The following is a 17,850-nucleotide window of genomic DNA, read 5'->3' as shown; positions in this document are numbered from 1 at the left end:
CCACTCCAGGGCCACCCTCCAGTGAGCCACATAACATCAACGGGAAGCTCTGAATCCGACCTCTAGCAAAATCTAAAATTAAACAGTACTGGAGTAATCATTTGATAATTGTTCACAACTATTAGTTTTTTTGCGTGTGTTTTTGTTCTTCTTTACCAATTCCTTCAAACACAACTTAAAACTTTGAATAGGTATTACATGCACATAGTAAAAAAATATCCCAAAATTACCAAATGATATACTAAAAAAAAAAAACAAAAAAAAAGATTCAGTCTCCCACCTTTGTCCTTTAGGCCACCAGTTCCCCTCACTGAAGGCAACCACTGTCACCAAACTGTCATACATCCTTTGATATTTATACACACACACACGTACATATATATTTTATATATATATATATATAAAACACATGAATGGCAGCATACTATACCGCTTACACATTTTTCCCCCTCTTTAATATATCTTATACATGGCACAACAGGAGTGCACATAGTGTTGCTTCGTTACTTTAAGAGTTGCCTAGTATTCCACTGAATAGATATACCATTATTTACTTAACCACTCCCTTAACGGATTTATGTTTAGGTTATTTCCAGTTTTTTGCAATGACAAACAATGCTGCCACAAATTACAGGTTAACACGTACATAAAATATTTAAAGATAAAATCCTTGAATGAAATTGCCAGATCAAAATATATGTGTATCTTTAATTTTGAAAATGATTTCCAAATTGCTTTTCCATAGAAAAAGAACATTTTATATTCCCACCAGCAATATGAGAATGCCGATTTCCCCTTCCTTTCCTTCTCTCCAACTCTTACTATGTAATCAATTTTTCCTAATTTGATAAGTGGTAAATAGTATGTTGTAGATTGAATTTATATCTCCTTTATGAATAAAATTATACCCCTTTTCATATGAATTTTGCTCGTTTTTTTCTATTAGATTATTTTCTAGGAGCTCTTTGTATATTAAGAGGACATTAGTCCTTCATGAAAAGTATACAAGTTTTACTAGTCTGTGTCTTTTCACTTTATAATTTTCTTTCTCTATACTGAATTTTTTATATTGTGAAGATCTCTAACCTGGCTCCAGTTACTGTATACCTTGAAAGCTCTTTGCCATTCCCAGATTATACTAAAAATATTTATCCTATGTTGTTTTGTTCTCAAATTTAAACCTTCTGATTCACCTGGAAGTCAACTTTTTATTTTTCCAGATAATTAACAGGTTATCTCAACACTGTTTATTTTTCTTTCCATACTAAGAGGTACAGGTAGCATCCATTTTCATATAGTAAATTCTTATCTAGTTTAAGTCAGTTTCTAGCCTCCACTCTGTTTCATTGTTGCTATGAGCCAAAACCACACTACTTTTCAAAACATTTTAAAATTAAAATCAGTTTACATATAAATGAGTATCATTTTTTTAAAAAGCCAGAAATTACTGGCTTGCTTTAATTTAAGAATCATTCTGTAGTTCCTAAATTGAATTTATATAATCAAGTTCAATACTATCATCACACAATCATGCATTCGGGTGGATACTTATTTCGGGGCCCAGTATGAACTTCAAGTCTCTTTTGCTGTATTTCTGAACCGTACCTAGAAAGCCAGTTTTCCCTTAATTTTGTACATAGCTTTTTCCCAAATTATAAAATCAATACATTCTCTCCATAAGAAAATCTAAAAATTTCAAAACACACATCTTAGAGATAACCAACCTTTATATTTTTGTATATTTTTATGCATTTTAATACATGACTATTTCACAAACTGATTTTTTTCACATAATATACTGAGCATTGTCCCATATTTTTATATTCTTATAAAATTTTATTTTAATAAATTCTACTGTATGAATATGCCCAATTGATGTAACCATTTCCCAGCTGTTGAATATTTGAGGTTGCGCCCTGCTGATGACTATTATCTATTGATTCCTACAAAAATGCTTGAGTTTCAAGCACTGTGGTAGTATCGATTGTATAATGGTGAGCAAAAATGAACACATTACCAGCATTTATGGAGGTTATTGGGAAAAACAGACATTAATCTCCAACATATATAAAATTACAATTACAGCCAAGTGTTATGAAGGAGAGTTTTATGGAGTTTTGAGAGTCTATGATAGGGAAGGCTTCCCTGAGGAAAGATAAATCAGAGTTTAGGTGAAGGAAAAGGAAAAACATTCTAGGCAGAGGGAACAGCATGTACAAAGGCCTCATTGTGGAAGGGAGCATGGCAAGAAAAGGGACTGAAATAAGGCCAATATGGCTGGAACACAAAGAGCAAGGCAAGAAGAACATGGCTCAAGCCATGACTAGATAGAAAGGTAGGGGCCAGACTATGCAAGACCTTGTAAGACATGTAGACGCCACCACATAAGACATGTAGTTTTGTCCTTATCCTAAATGCAATGGAAAGCTACTGAAGCATATCAAGTAGTAGGGTGATATAATCAGGTTTGCATTTTGAAAAGATCCCTCTGATTACAGTGTAGAAAACAGATTAGAAGGGAAGAGAGTGGACTGGGGTAGGCCAAGATTAGGAGGCTATTGTAAGTGCATCCAAAAATGCTAGTAGTTTAGACTAGGGTGGTGATGGATAATGAAAAGAAGTAGATGGATTCAAAAGATAATCAGATTTTGCCAAAAGATTTACATTCATAGATTAAAATCTCTAAAACTAGTACTGGGTCAAAAAACATTTTGAGAATTATAATATGCATTGCCAAGCTGCCCTGCCAAGAGCAGTTTTCGTTTGTGAATTACCTTGTATCTGTTCCTCCATCAGAATTTTGAAATTCTTTTGAAATTCCTTTAAAATGACTTAATCCATACTTCCTTCATGAAGCCTTCCCTGACTCCCCTTTTTGCCTGCTAGTTGGTCACTGACATGTCCTCCTTTGAGCCCTTGTTTTCTTATACACATTTCTGTCATACTCCCATCAAACTATGCTTGACTTACGTCTGTGTCACCTCTACTATACTGTTAAGAGTCTGGAGGGCAAAAGTTGTTCATAATGACACCAAAAATAGCTCAACATACATAGTAGGTTCTCATTAAGTGTTCACTGAATTCTACTATGGACAGATTTAAGAGGGTCCTGCTTCATGCTCTGATTTACTAATTGTGATTTTAAACCAAATATAATACAGAGAGCTAACAGAATTTGCTACTCGGGGCTTCAAATACCTACTAAAAAAAGTGACTAATTTTGTTTGTGGTAAATCACTAAATTTCTGTAGTGCTCCTGAAAAACCTTTCTGGTAATTGTATCAAATAGGTTTTATGAGATCTTAAAATATTTTTAAATGGCTTAGCAAAAAAAAAAAAAAAAAAAAGGCTATGAACAAACAAGAAATTACTTGTAATCTGAGTTGCTGGTAAATGCTATAGTTTTCAAAACTGTATTCATTTCAAACTTAATCCAATTTACAAAAAAATGAAGTTATTAACCAACTACATAAATTTATACAGCACTGGAGAATGACCAATTTCTTATGTTGAAAAATTCAATTTTATGTTTAACAATTAGCATCTAGAACAATCTACTAAAATTTTCACTACCTGGAGGAAGACTAGAGGGGGTAGTGGCAAGAGTTCCTTACAGTAATCTTAAAGACAAGCAGCTCCCTCTATAGTCTGTTTGGCCTACTTTAATTACTTGCTGTGTGAACATCTCACTCACACTCTTCTATTTACTCCCACTCTGCATCTCAGCAGGGAGGCTTTCTGAGAGGATAATTCTGTTTAACCTGGTGCTGAGAAAACTGAGAGCTTTCTAAACTCCACGTGAAGTGAGTTACATCAAGCAACCAATAAGCAAGGGTTGGGATGTGGAAACCCGACAGCTTCCCAGATCCACCTGAGTCGGATCTTCACGATGAAGCCTTAGGATTTTATTTGAAGTGAATTCCCAGAGCAGTTAACACCTGTATTCAAATCTAAGTGAAAAAACACCGCCCTGTGCTTTAGTCATCTATAACCTTGTTTCTCTCCATTAAAACAGGTTACTGAAACGTTGTTACACCACTCAATACGTTGTTATAGCAAAACAGCATTCAAGACATTTTTAAATGAGTGAAGAAAACGCAAAAGAGGTTTTTTAAAAAGTAATTCCATTACTCACATGAAGAAAATTTAAGTGATTCTCTCAGGAATAACATTATCCTCAATCAGCAAGGGATTAAATCAGTCAGGATTTACCGTTCAAATCTGAATATGCCACTTTTTAAAATACCTTTTCAAATTTCACCAACTCAAGATATGAGAGCTTTTAAATCTAAGACAATTTCTTATATGTTATTCAAGATATGCCCTCAAAACACAGGACAATCAGAAGTCAACTGGACTGTTTTCTAAAGCAGAAAAATACCTTTTATGAATAGAAAAACTGAACTAGTAAAAATGTAAGAAACCTAATCAGTTCAGAATTTATAATACCAATATGAAACACCCTCTTTGAGAAACAATTTCTTCTGCTGCTATTTTTCAGGACTCATTTACAAAGCAAACTCAGTTTAAAAATACCTTTTCTTTAAACCAAGATTAAGAATTAAGGACTTCCAAAATTATTATATATGAAAGGCTTAAAGTTATGGTACTTTATGTAACATAGATTTATCATGTTACTATTTTTCACTAATTTACTTTACTAATTGGTAAATATATAAACATAGCTGTGCTTTCAAACAATAAAACTGTTCATTAAAAATTCTATCACTCAGATTTTTACTAAGTCAGATTGGCCTATATTTTATATTAATTATTTTCAAATGTATTTTAATGGGTGAGCTGGACTAGTTTTCTTTGGGGAGAGAATTCAGAAGCAGATAATTGTACAATTTTGTTTACATTTAATTAATGCTAACTTTCCTGGGAGTTTCTAACATGTTAAAAATGCTGGCTTTCTGAAAGCTATATACTCCCAAATGTATGCCAGTGACTTCAAATTTTTTCACCTGTTGAAAAAACACAAAAGTCTTTATATGTGAAACTGTGAACTCTATTTACGGTAAACTCAACTTGATACTTCTTAACAACTTCAAGTTTCAGTTTCTTTGTATCGTTGTATATCCTTTAATGTACAAAAATGTCTTACTTCCACATTCATTTACATTATACGTTTCAAAATATATCCTTTAAGCTTTTGTTTTTTGTTTTTGTTTTTTAAGGCAGAAGGGGGAAGCTGGTGATCTACTGTAACATATCCAGGAGGGAAGAATAGATTTATCATAGAATACCCGTGTGTTCTTTTATACTGAAAAACACAAAAGTACCTCCATCATCTTTTTTAAAGAATGTTTTCTTACGTTATAGGCTTACTGCTAGCTCACAGTGAAATTCACCTATTCCACAAACAAAACTTTTCTATAAGCCTGAAAATCATTCAGGGATACATATTTAATGACTTGCGTGGGGGGGGGAGGGGGGAACACATCTGTGCGTAGAAAAGTAATCCAAACCATACAAACGTTAATACACAGAGATGCCACAGTATATCCTATTAGCACGTCACTTTAGAATTCCGAAATCTGGCTGAACAGAGCTCTATCAACCTTCTAATTCTTTCTCTGTACTGGAAGTGAGAACAAACGGTGTGCGACACTGAAATTGCAACTGGAAACAAAGACAGTCACCAATATATCTGGAAAGGGGAGGCGGAAAAAATCTCTCAGAACTTTATTGCCTCTATTTTCCAGCCTCCAAAGTTTCAGGTGTTTCTCCTTTCCCCAAATCAACAGCACTCACATTTCTCATCTTCCCAGGTCCCTATCACCAAAACCATCATTTCATCACTCTGGGAGGGGGGATACTGCATCAAAATCTCACAACACTGAAATTTGCAACAAAGAGAATTGACGTTAAAAAGGGAACTGCTTGGGAAAAAAAAAACAACAACAACGAGCGCCTGTGTTGGGTAGAGCCGTTATCTCGCGTGGCCCCGCAGAAACGGGAGGAGGAAGACCCAGCGCGACCGGGGCGCGGAGCATCAAGTGGGAAACGCTGCCCCAGACCCCGCAGGCGCAGGGCAGCCCGCAGCCCGCAGCCCGCAGCGGAGGGGAGCGCGGCCTCCGGGAGCTGCAGGCGGCTCACAGCGCGCACCCCTCCACGGCCACGCGAGGCCCTGCCCATCTGGCCCCCGCCCTTAGCTGCGTGACCCCACGTCCCCAAGAGCTCCCGTCACTGCCCCCCCCCGCCGGCCCGACCCCACTCGGGCATCCGAGCGGTTCTTGTGGTCAGGATGACGTGTCTTTACACGCGGCCCCGCGGCTCGGCGTGGGGGGCACGTCTCCGACGGGGGCCGCGGCTCCTCAGGCGTTCGCGCCACCGGGCGCGAGGTGCGGCCGCCGGGCGAGCGACGACGCGCCCCTTCCCTCGAGCGGCCGCCGCCCGGGGCCCCGGAGGCTCGGGTCTCCGAGGAGTCGTCCCCGACCCGCGCTCGCCGCGGAGCCCCACGGTCCCCTCAGGGGGCGGGATTCCTCAGGCGCCGCGCTCCGGAAGGGGCAGAGGCGGGCGGCGGCGGGCGGCGGCGTGAGGCCGCGCGGGGAGCGCTGACCCTTCCTCGGCCCCTCAGGGCCCCCTCCAGACGGGGGAGGCGGCGGGGCGGCAGCGGGGCGGCCACCGCAGTCCCCCCGGCGGGCGACCTCAGCGCGTCCCGGAGGACACGGCGCGGCCACCTGCCCCCCCGCCCGCCCCCGCGGCCCGCGCTGCGGCTCCGGTCCCGGCCGCCGCGCGCGCTGCCAACACCCGGCGCCCGGGAGGAGGGGGCGCGGCGGCCGCGCGGACCCACGTCGCGGCGCCTCTTGTCACGCACCCGGGGAGAGGCGCGGAGGGAGGGAGGGAGGGAGGGGAGGCGGCGGCGAGCGCGCGAGTGCGCGGCGGCGAGGGGAGGGCAGCCCCGGCGCCCCGCCGGCTCCCGCCCGCGCCCCGCGCCCGCTTACCTGCCGGGGTCGCTCCGAAGACTCGCACCACCGGCACCTTCTTGACAGGGGCCTGGGTGAGGGGGCACAGGCAGGTGTCCAGGCCCCGCAGCGGGCTGGCCATGTAGTAGTCGGCGGTCACTATCCTCACTGAAAACATGTTCGCCGCCGCCGCCACCGCCTCCTCCTCCTCCTCCTCCTCCTCACGGGCGATCTGGCGGCGGCAGCAGCGGCGGCGGCGGCGGCGGCGGCTTCCTCCGCAGCGACGGCCCCACGGCGGCGGCGCCCCCTCCCCGCTTCGGCTCGGCCCCCTCCCCTCACACACAGACGCGGCGAGCGGGCGGCGGGCGGCGGGCGGGGCGCTCGCTGCTGGCACTGCTGCCGCCGCCTCCTCACGAGCACCCGGCGACGGGCGACAGCAGAGACGCCCTGGCGCTTCCGTCCGTGCTGCTGCTGCCGCCGCTGCCGCCGCCGCCGGGAATCACACGGGCTCCTCGGTCCCAGGCTGCAGCTCTTGTTGCCATGATGATGATGTCACGGACGCAACCACTGGGGGAGGGGAGGCGGGGGGGCGGGGGGGGGTGCGCGAGTGCGCGCGTGCGTGCGTGCGTGTGTGTGTGTGCGCGTGGGGGGGCGGGGGGAGGGGACGCGGCGGGAAAGGGAGGGAGCGGGGCGGGCACCCGAGCGGGACACCCCGGCGGGGGCCGAGGAGGTGTTTTCTCCCCCGCCCCCCCGGGCTCGCAGCGAGGGAGGAGGCCGCCGGGGGGGGGGGGGGGAGGCTGGGCCCGCGCCGGGCGCGGGGATCGATGACTCGGCCGGTGGGCACGGCCACCTGCGTGGGTGGGGGGCGGAGCGCCGAGGTCATGGATGCGGGAGGGGGGTCGGGGCCGCTCGGGCGGCTCGGCGGGATTGGCCGGGGATCGCTCGCGCTCGCCTAGGCGACCGCCATTTCACATCCTGCGGAGGAGGCGGGGGCGGCCGCCGAGACGGCGTTTTACGAGGTAAGAAAGCCCGCCCGCGGGAGGCGGGAGGCGGGCGGCGGGCGGCGGGGCGCAGATCTCGTGCCGCCGCGGCCTCGCGGGAGGGCGGGCGGGGCCGGGCGCGGAGGCGGAGGCGGAGGCGGACGCAGCCGGCCCTTCTCAGGTATCGCGGCGGCTCCGCGCGTGGCCCGGGGGCGGCGCGAGGGGCGGGGGCGCGCGGGCGCGGGCCTCGGCCTATAGGAGGGCGGCCCCGGCGCCCCCTCCTTCCCGCGGCGCTGCGGTGTCTGCGCGCGGCCCCCCGGAGGGACGTGTTCCCGCTCGGCTCCGCTTAGCTGGGCCGGGCAGGGCCGGGCAGGGCCGGGCAGATCCGGGGTTTCCCACCGCGGCGTCGTCCTCCCGCGCGAACAGATCCTTCCTCGGGTTCCTCCTCAGCGCCTCAGGCTGCGGCCCGGGCGCGCGCGTGCGCGGTTGTGTGCGCGTCCGTGTGCGCGTCCGTGTGCGCGTCTGTGCGCGTGCGCGTCCGAGGAAGCACTTGTCCGCGCTGGGTGACCGACCTCCCCCCGCGGAATTCAGGATTAAGAGCCTTTCAGAGAAGCGTTCGGCCGGAGGTGTAGAGCCCCCGTGAAAGTCACCGCGTCAGACGCGGACACCCGTTACCCATTACCTAAAGGCAAAAGGAGGTAGGGAAGAAGTGTTCAACAAAACAACTCCCCCCCCCCAAAAAAAAGGTGGGGAGGGGTGCAGTTGTGAAATCGGGGAAAAAAAAAAAGGTAGTAACGAGCCGCTGGGTTGGCCCTCCTGTTGGAACCGACGGGTTTTTGTCTGACTCGGTCACTAAATACTGGGTGTGACCTTGGACAAATAATTTGGTTTCTCAGGACCCGTTTCCGCCTCCGTGGAACGAGAGTGGCACAGAACAAAACCCGAAGGTTTCTTCCCAACAAAAAGATTGACGCAGTGGGAGGCGTAAACCGTGGTTTCCAGTTCGAAGTACGGCACCGAATGGAGACTTTGGACATTTTCAGCCTAATTAGAGATCGGTCACGCTCACGTAGGATACAGGTGTGTTTTAATGGCTTAGTAGGTTGCCGTGTATTTTAAGTGGTGTGAGGGGTCCTCCTCTGGAACCGTTGTGGTTCCTCAAATAGGAAAATCAGGAGGCTCCAAGGTGGGGTGGGGGGACAGGTCCCTGGTAGGCAGCGTCTATGAATTCCATAACATATACTGCTAATAAGAATTTATGCTCCAAGGGATTTGAGGCTGATTACCACAGTAAATTAGCTTGCAGTTTTCAACCTCAGAGCATGATTATAATAAACATAGGTAGCAAGATTTCTAATATAAAGGAAATTACCTAATATTTTTAAGAGGCAAATCTCAAATTGATTTAAGTTTTAGAAGGCGATGGAAGGGATTTAAAAATAGCATTACTGTGTTAAAATGCATTTTCTCATAAAACAGATGTTTTTGGGCAAGCTGAATGCCAGATGCACAACGCCAGTGATTCTCATAATATTCCATGGCACTAGAGTTGTTGTTGTTGTTGTTGTTGATTTAATATTTTGGCCCTTACTAAGTCACCTCTGTAGGGATGAGGCCTCGAAATCTGTCTTAGCAACCTCCCTCACCACTCATGATTCTAAAGTCCTATAAAATTGAGAGTCCCTGTACTATATTATAATCCAAGTACACCCATAATACTTAAATTATACTAGTCCTAACTAGGAAAAGGTAAAAGCATCAAATTCATGGATTACTTGTCTCTAGAAAAGGGTTTCCTTCCCCCTACTTCTTGAAACAGCATCATTGACTAAGAAAAGGCAGTTGCAACCACAACTCACATCTTTCCAACCCACCAAGGAAAGAATGTTCAGTCTTGGGAAAAGCATCTGCAGCATGAAATTAGGATATTTTGTCCATTGCATGTAATTGAGTTTAACTTGTTGCTGAAATTGAACACCTGACAATACTTCCCTAATTAATCACTATCAAATGTGTAAGTAAGAAAGAGTTCTGGAACTTTGAGTCAGAAAATGAAAATTTTAAGCCATCATTTATTAGCTAAATGATTTCGGATAGATCATTTCATTTTCTGGAGTCGGTTTCCTCATCAATGGAATGGACAGTAATTCCTTCTTTAATATCTCAGGGATGGTACAGGCTCATATGCGGTAAGGCATGTGAAAGTATCATCATATACAGTTGACATCCAGAAGTTTAACTCATTCAAAAGGAGTAAATCATTTGAAATTGTCTTATCTACGCAGTAGGAGAGAAATGTCAAAATTGAACTCTGTATCCTTAAGTATCTCTTTTTTTGTTGTTACTGTCCAGTGGCTTCTGTTTGCCTGGTGGTTTGAGAGATAGACAAAACAGGTGACTTTATACTTTCAGACAGACTTGATAGTTTCTAGTCTACCATCATAAGCATCAATTGACATTTCATCTCTTCTAGTCCACTGACCTACACTCATCATGTCATGCTTTTGGTAAAAGCCCACCAAACCTTCTGTATCAATACTGTTGAGTGTCTATCAGTATTTGCCTATTAGCAATTTATAATAGAACAGAAGGCAATGGCCACCATTATCTTTCACCAGGTATTGTAAAATGGCTTACCCAGCACTCATCCAATCCCCTCCTAGCTTGCTTTTCTGCACTTTAGAAGCTAGAAAATTAAAAACTACAGTTTCTAGACTCTCTTGCAGCTAAATGATGGTGTGCTGGTAAATGTTTACTAATGGCTGGGGGAGAGGAACAACTGATTTGTTGTAGCCAGTCTTCATGGTATGAATATTCCCAGGCTACCAAAAATGACTTCACTGAATGTGGAGTTACTTGGAAAAGATGCTAACAATCAGTAGCTGGCTTCCTTCAGCATACCAGTGCATATGACCTAGTTTCCAGCAATCAGATGCACCCATTCAAGACATAGGTATGAAAGTAAGCAACATGATGCCTCAGCTGCACTCAGGGAGATGGGATTTTTCTGGCAAACACTATATGGTGGAGATACTTGGTTCTGGGTAGCTGGGGGAAGAGTTCTCACATCCATTTTTAGAGTCATGGGCGCTGACTGGCAGGTGGTATTGGAAGGGGTTTCCACTAGAATTGCCCTGTGATGTGGGATGAGGTACTTTCTGGTTTGTTTTTTCCTAGATGTTGTTTCTAGCAGTGTTATTATCCAAGCCTGGTTCGCTCAGAGATCTGTCCTTTAATCCCTTTCTGCTTAAACTAGCTCAGTCACGGCCAGCTACATAATTTGCTGAGCCCAGAGCAAAAGGAAAAATGTGGGGCCCCCTTGTTCAAAAAGCAGGAAAAAGGTGCCATTATACTTACTAAAATATAAAGCTTTTTCTTTCTTCTGTCATCTCTCTCTTGACTTGTAATGATGTTTTTTATTTGGTTTTTAATGTCATTCTAAGGAAAATTAAAATTTTAAATTAGAATGAATTTTACCATTCATCTTTATTTTGTGCAATGCCATTTATAAATGCAAATATAAAAGCATTTAACTCCTACATAGACTCACCAAAATTACACAATTCATATTTCCTAGTTTATACATGCATATGCATTTTGTGCTTATCAGAACAGTGTAAACGCTGCACAGAACCAACTCAGCTGTTTTTGTTTCCCTTCTTGATAGGCACACATCCTCACAATTTGAGTAGGGAAGGAGTGAAAAGAAAGGAAACCATGAGTTGCCCTACCTTTCCCCTTCCTTCTATGTCATCATTCTCAGCGTAAATGCTAATATGGGGAAGTAAATGCTAATATGAGAATATGATAGGGTTCATCTGTCGCTTGTATTTTTTAGGATGCCACTGCCTTCTTTTTGTAATATGCTTGCCTGTCGTCACTGTGACTCCCTGAGTTCCTACACCTCATAGGTCTATCAATGCTGTGTTTATGACACACCACAAAGACTATATGCAAGTAGGGTGGCAAGGAAGAAAAGATGCACACAGTGCTTCCTGTGCTTGCTTGTATGATCCATTGTGCCACTGGACTTCATTTATTAAACTTTCAAACATAAAAGTATGAAGATTTTCAAAATGGCGATTGCAGAACACTAAACCAAGCACGGTGCCCCTTAGAACTGCACAGTTTGCATGCCCATGAAGTTGACCCCGAGCTCATTGTTTCTCAAGGGGCTTCTCCTGATGTGTTAGGTGAAGCAGTTCTACATTGTGCAGGATATTTAACATCCCTGGCCCCTGGGCACTACATGCTACTCTGACAAAAATGCCCTCCAAGAGGAGTTACTGAACTCCTGGAGTGTACTCCACTGTCTGTAGCTGGGAACCATGGTCATTACAGATCCAAAAAAGGTCATGTACAGTTTCTGCTAGTGATTCTCAGGCAGGAAAAAATACAGAGTTGAGTTTAAAAGATTTCAGAAGTCTCATACCTGAGAGAATTATGGTGACCTTTTTCCCATGGTCAGAAAAATAATACTGTCTGCATTGGTGATGAAACAGGTATTTGGGATGAAAGTTTAAAAGTGATCAGTGGGGAGCAGCCCGGGTGGCTCAGCAGTTTAGCACCACCTTCAGCCCAGGGCCTGATCCTGGAGACTCGGGATCGAGTCCCACATCGGGCTCCCTGCACGGAGCCTGCTTTTACCTCTGCCTGTGTCTCTGCCCCCCCCCCCCAATCTCTCATGAATAAATAAATAAATAAAATCTTAAAAATATATATATATTAACATCATAACATACTAGAGTTGAAATAAGATATTCTAGATCATTTATTTCCTTTATCCCTATAGATTAAAAGCTCTAGCTATATAGACCTGGCCTTGCCTTTGCTAATGCTGAATCTCAGTTTTCTCCTCAATACAATGAGGATAATAGTATATTATCTTAGGTTGGAAGTCATTTTACCAAAAGCCAATTCACTAAAAAGTAGTTTTACCAAAGAATATGTTTGTTAAATTCAAGGTGAATTTTCTGTAAAATAAGTATTTGGTAAATTTAACTACTTGATTCTTTGGCAAATTAACTTTTAGCAAATTGAACTGTTTTCCCATCCCTGTTAGGCTTATAATAAGGATTAAATGAGCTGTTGGATACTTTCAAAAAGTCCTCAATCAGTCTTAGCTATAATCCCTCCAACATTCTGACCTCAAGTTTTACCCATTCCCTCTCTGAATATTTAAATAGTTCCCATTGCTGTCCACATAACTGGCCTTCGGTAGCCTTTCACTACCTTTAGTTGGACTATTATTACAATAGTCACTTGATTGGCCTTTTGCCTCATTCCCTCCAAACTTAATTCCTACACTATGGCAAGAGTGGTCTATCACATAAATTTTAAATTATCATCTACAATATAATAGTTATATATTGTAGATGACTGTTTCATCTTTTTCACATATCCTTTCAGCACCATTGGAGTACTTTTAGTTCTGCAAATATACTTTTTTTTTTTTTTTGAGAAAGCATCAAATTTCTTTGCCTTGCCTTTCTAACTGGAATATCTTCCCTTTTCTTGTCTCCTGCCAAAATTTTTGTTCATCTTTCAAGTTTTAGTTAAAATGCTGCTTCCCTTCTAAAGATCTCCCTGATGTCCTCAAAAAAATGTAGGTGTTCTTTCTAGGCTTCCACTTTTTTTTTGGTATATGCTTCTGTTATAACTCTTAGATTACTGCAGTTGTTTATTAGGTTATCATTCTGATAGACTATAATCTCCTTGAAGGTAGGGACCTTGCCTTTTTAGTTTTTATATATTAGTTCCATGTATAATGGCTAGTATATGAAGACATAGCCTATGTCTTCAACATTTATTGAATTAAAAATTTTAAAGATTTATTTACAACTCTTCTCTATGCTTTCCCATGACACCTCCAATTTACAGGTCAGGACACTGAGGCCCAAAGAAATGAAGCTATTTAGTGAGATCCCAAGCCTTCTAACTCCACATCTATTACTTTCACTCCTTTACTATAGAGAATCTTCTGAGTAGTGTCTATATGCTAGTCATTTCTGTTGTAGGAAACGGTCTTATCAGTGTCTTTCTATTCACTTAAAATCTAGAGAATAAGCAGAAGGGCATAGTGATCCAGGAAAATTTGTATGTTCTTTCTTACTCAATTATTTGGTTGCTTTTGTTGGTTTTCTAGGTAATTCAGTGAAAGTCAAGGTAAATTATTTGTTCCTCCCCACCCCTGGAGGACATTTGGTAAAATGTCTGGAGACATTTTTGATGATCACAGCTGAAGGACTGCTACCTGTATCAAATAGGTAGGAGTCCTGGGATGCAGCTAAATATCTTACAATGAATAGGGTAGCTCCCATAGCAGAGAGAATTATCTGACCCAAAATGTCAGTAGTGCCAGAGTTGAAAAGCCCTAATCTAGTCTAAGGGAAATTTTTACTCAGCCTTTCATCCACTGTGTTGTCTCTATGGTACCAGGATAGAAAAGAAACTCATTGCCCCCCAAGAAGGGATTTGGAACCCCTGTTTGGTAAACTCTAGAGGCAATTGCTATCAACTACACACTCTCAAAAGACTTCATGCAGGTTTCCCCAATGGATTCATAGGGCCTGCCTGGGTGTAAGATAGGCACACAAATATGTATTGCTTGAGTGATTAATAAAATATATTTTAACTTAAAGAATGGGGCTTTGTTTCTTTTCTTTTTTTTTTTTTTTTTTCAAAGCTAAAGGGAAGTCCAATTAATCATCATGGTGAGAATTTCTGTTCTTATCTTTTTATTTCAGTTACAGGAAGAAGCAAAACTTCCTAAAAACAACTCTCAAGTCACCCACTTCCATAAATTATCAGTAATAGTTTTAAGGGAGAGACCAATGAGCCTGTAAATTAAAGATGATGTTTGAGGAACAAAAAATAAAAGAAGCTTTCAGAATAGAGTAATATTAGAGCTGATGCATGAGCTCTCCAGGACCCTCATTTAAATTATGTATCCAGAATTGAAACCAGAGCATTTCTGATGAATTATGGCTAGGCAGGAAGACACCAAACACATGTGGAGTAAGGTTAGATTAAGTTCCCAATTTAAGTAACATAAGATGCAGAATCTCAGAAGCAAGGTGTCTATATAGAACAGCATATCTCACGGTAGTTTTCCTTGGCCCCAATGTCCTCACTGTACTTTTATATCTACAGTTTAAATCACATTCCAGGAAAGCTTCCACTAATAATCTGTGTATTAATAGTGAACTCCCCTGGGCTTTGCTCCTCATTCCAGGGTTTAGGAAAGAGTATTCTCAAATGTGTAGATAGAGATTAACACTTATTTTTATTTTCTCAATAAAATGTATTTTTCCAATCTTAAAAGTTTTTAAGAAATACAGCATAGGAAATACAGAAAACCATAAAATACAGGATTGCAATCCCACCCAGAGGCAGTTATAATTAACATTTTAGTCTATTTTTCTTTTAGAAAATTTTTCTATAAATATATTAGTGGAAACAATGTCCCACTTTTTTTTTTACTATACGTTATAGGAGAAGCATTTTCCATACAAATTAAAATTCTTAAAAAAAAAATAAAATAAAATAAAATTCTTCATATCCATTATTTTTAATGGGTACAGAATATACTGCGCTATGGACATATGATAGTTTACCACTTTCCCACAGTAGGCCAATAACACGGTGTTTCAAATTTTACATTGTAAGAAATATCCCACTAAGCAATTGTTCCATTTTGGATCCTACCCTTAACTTTTCAAGGAACTTACTTTATAGTTCATTATTACTTGACAAGAACATTAACCCCTAGAATGTGCCATGTTCCTTCTCTCCACCTGTTTGCCCACTTAGTTCATTCTTTAGATTTCAGGTCAAAGGTCACTTTCTCTAGGAAGTCTTCCCAAACTTTATATTTGATTATGGTTTTCTATGACATATTCTAATTGTACAGTGTTCCTTTTTTCCTTAGCCCTTAGCTCTAGTTGTAATAAACTATTCATTTGTATTTTATTTGGTTAATTTCTGCCCCCCCCCCCAGCCTGAAGTAGAATACTACAATCATTATCTGGATAAGCAGTGATTAAAATGTTATAAACACAAGCCAATTAATGTGATCTCATTTGTATTACTGACAAGATGGGTTATAGCTTGAGATTGAAATACAATTAGTCCAGAAATACTTACGTGTCAGGCATTACTTGAAGTGCTAGGAATTTAGAAATGAGAACAGGCATGATTTCAGTCTTCATGGTGCTTATAGTCTAATGCAACAGTTGGCAAACTATTCCTGTAACAGGACAGATAATAAATATTTGGGGTTTTCAGGCTGTGTAGCTTCTTACAACTACTCAACTTTGCCATTGAAATGCAAAAGCATTCGTCAATCATAGAGTGTGTCTAGATTCCAATAAAACATGCAGTGGGGCTGAATGTGGGACAAGACAGCCATTAAACAGATCATATGAGATGTCCTTCAAAAGAAAAGGACAGGATGCAATAAAGTCACATGGCAGAGCTGTCTAACCTAGTTTAGGGAAAGGAACAAAGACTTCTTAAGGAATAGGACTTTAAAATTTAAGGAAGAAGAAGAATTATCCAGATAAAGGAGGGGCAACAAACTGTGAAGACTTAAAGTATAGAAAGAACAAGAATAGAGATTCATTCTTAAGCTTGGAGATTGACAGGGAGGAAATTGTAAGAATATAGAGTGAAAAGACAGATTTAGAAAAGACAAATTTGTGAAACCTAGTACTCCTGGGAGGAAGAGGTGACAGTAGGAAAGACTGAGAAGGGACAATCAAGGAGGCATAGGAGTAGCAGGAAGTTTAAGACCTTGCAGACACTCTAACCTCTTCCATCAGTATGTGTAGGATATGTTGGTTGGGAGATCTTAGCCTAAGGGCTACATGAACCTCAGTGAAATGATGTACTTTTTGAAGGATAAAACATGTGGAGAGAGAGGGAAAGAAGACTAGAGCTGAGGGCTGAGTAAGAATTGTTGGGAATGATAGGGTAGAGAATGCAGACGTAGTAAAGAAGTAAAAGAGATAGAAACAATTGCTGCTATGTAGTAGGTGCTCAATAATTTTTTTGGTGAAAGAAAGGATAACAATATAAAATCAAAGAATCCAAGAGGGAGAGAGTTTCAATAACAGGTTGGTCAATAGTTTTGCATACTTAAAAGAGCTATTGCTCAGCATTAGTTTCCTTGGCCATCTGGGAAAAGATACAGGTAAGGACTCATCCACTCTTGATGCCCTGGCACAGAATAAGCCTGACCTTCCAATTTCTACTTGTAGGAAAAGCTGACCTATTTTTTTTTTTCTTCCTAAAGGTTTCAGTGAGTAGGAATAGGGACCTTCTAATGTCAGGACCTGCTCAAAATACAATAGGAACAAGATTTTTTCATAGATTACATTGACACTGGCTCAACTGTTTTCTCTCACCTATGTTAAGCGCATTTTATTACTTAATTCTAAACTTTTTGTATTGTTTTGTTATTAACTTGTTGGTATCTCTAAAGTCCTATCTTAGATGGTGTGAGCAACTTTAAATAATGTAAGACACAGCTCTGGGCTCAAGTATTATGTAATTGACCAATAAATTGTAAGCTTCTTGAAATTAGGAATCATACTTGACATTTCCTTTTTTTCCTTGCACAGTATCAGACATATGGTTGGTACTATAGAAATAATTTTCCCCTGCCCTCTGCATTGCACCATTTGGTGACCAAATGGTGTCTGTCTAACTACTTCTGTATGACTTGGACAAAACATGCCGCTTTCTGAGACAATCATATTCTGAAGGCATCAGTAACAGTAATTTCAGCTTGTTGAAGGTGGAGGTTCTTTGTGTAAAGGTCAGCCTGTCAGTAAATAGCATGCCAGCCTGTTCTTTCAAGATTATAAGAAACCTTTGTACATGTATTTTTTACACTTAACAAAAAAAAAGTAATAGGAAGCTGTACCCAGGGTCTCAGGACTGGGGCAACTGAGTTG

At 42.4% G+C, this 17,850-nt stretch overlaps 2 protein-coding genes across 13 annotated transcripts in view; one reads left to right on the top strand and one right to left on the bottom strand.

The window, feature by feature from the left end:
• REV3L (REV3 like, DNA directed polymerase zeta catalytic subunit) overlaps positions 1–7,198 on the bottom strand; it is a 177,340-nt gene extending 170,142 nt beyond the window's left edge. For 3 of the 5 annotated variants that reach the window (XR_012033687.1, XR_012033686.1, XM_072831736.1), the window contains exon 1: positions 6,951–7,197. Coding sequence is in view for 2 of the 5 variants with exons in the window: in XM_072831736.1 (XP_072687837.1) it covers positions 6,951–7,089 (139 nt within the window). In the remaining 3 variants the exon portion in view is untranslated. Of the gene's footprint in view, positions 1–6,950 lie in introns of all 5 variants that reach the window. The other 2 variants (XM_072831739.1, XM_072831738.1) reach the window with 2 other exon arrangements.
• A 572-nt stretch (positions 7,199–7,770) lies between these two features.
• The window catches only part of LOC140636492 (uncharacterized), a 92,123-nt gene continuing 82,043 nt past the window's right edge, over positions 7,771–17,850 (top strand). For 2 of the 8 annotated variants that reach the window (XM_072831735.1, XM_072831734.1), the window contains exons 1-2: positions 7,771–7,930; positions 8,788–8,971. In XM_072831735.1, the coding sequence (XP_072687836.1) occupies positions 7,797–7,930; positions 8,788–8,971 (318 nt within the window). In that variant the 5' untranslated portion in view covers positions 7,771–7,796. Of the gene's footprint in view, positions 7,931–8,150; positions 8,590–8,787; positions 8,972–17,850 lie in introns of those variants that run through there. The other 6 variants (XR_012033680.1, XR_012033683.1, XR_012033684.1 and 3 more) reach the window with 6 other exon arrangements.

Source organism: Canis lupus, chromosome 7 (assembly GCF_048164855.1).
Source record: "Canis lupus baileyi chromosome 7, mCanLup2.hap1, whole genome shotgun sequence".
Taxonomy (NCBI): Eukaryota; Metazoa; Chordata; class Mammalia; order Carnivora; family Canidae; genus Canis; species Canis lupus.
This window is presented reverse-complemented; position numbering and strand designations above follow the sequence as displayed.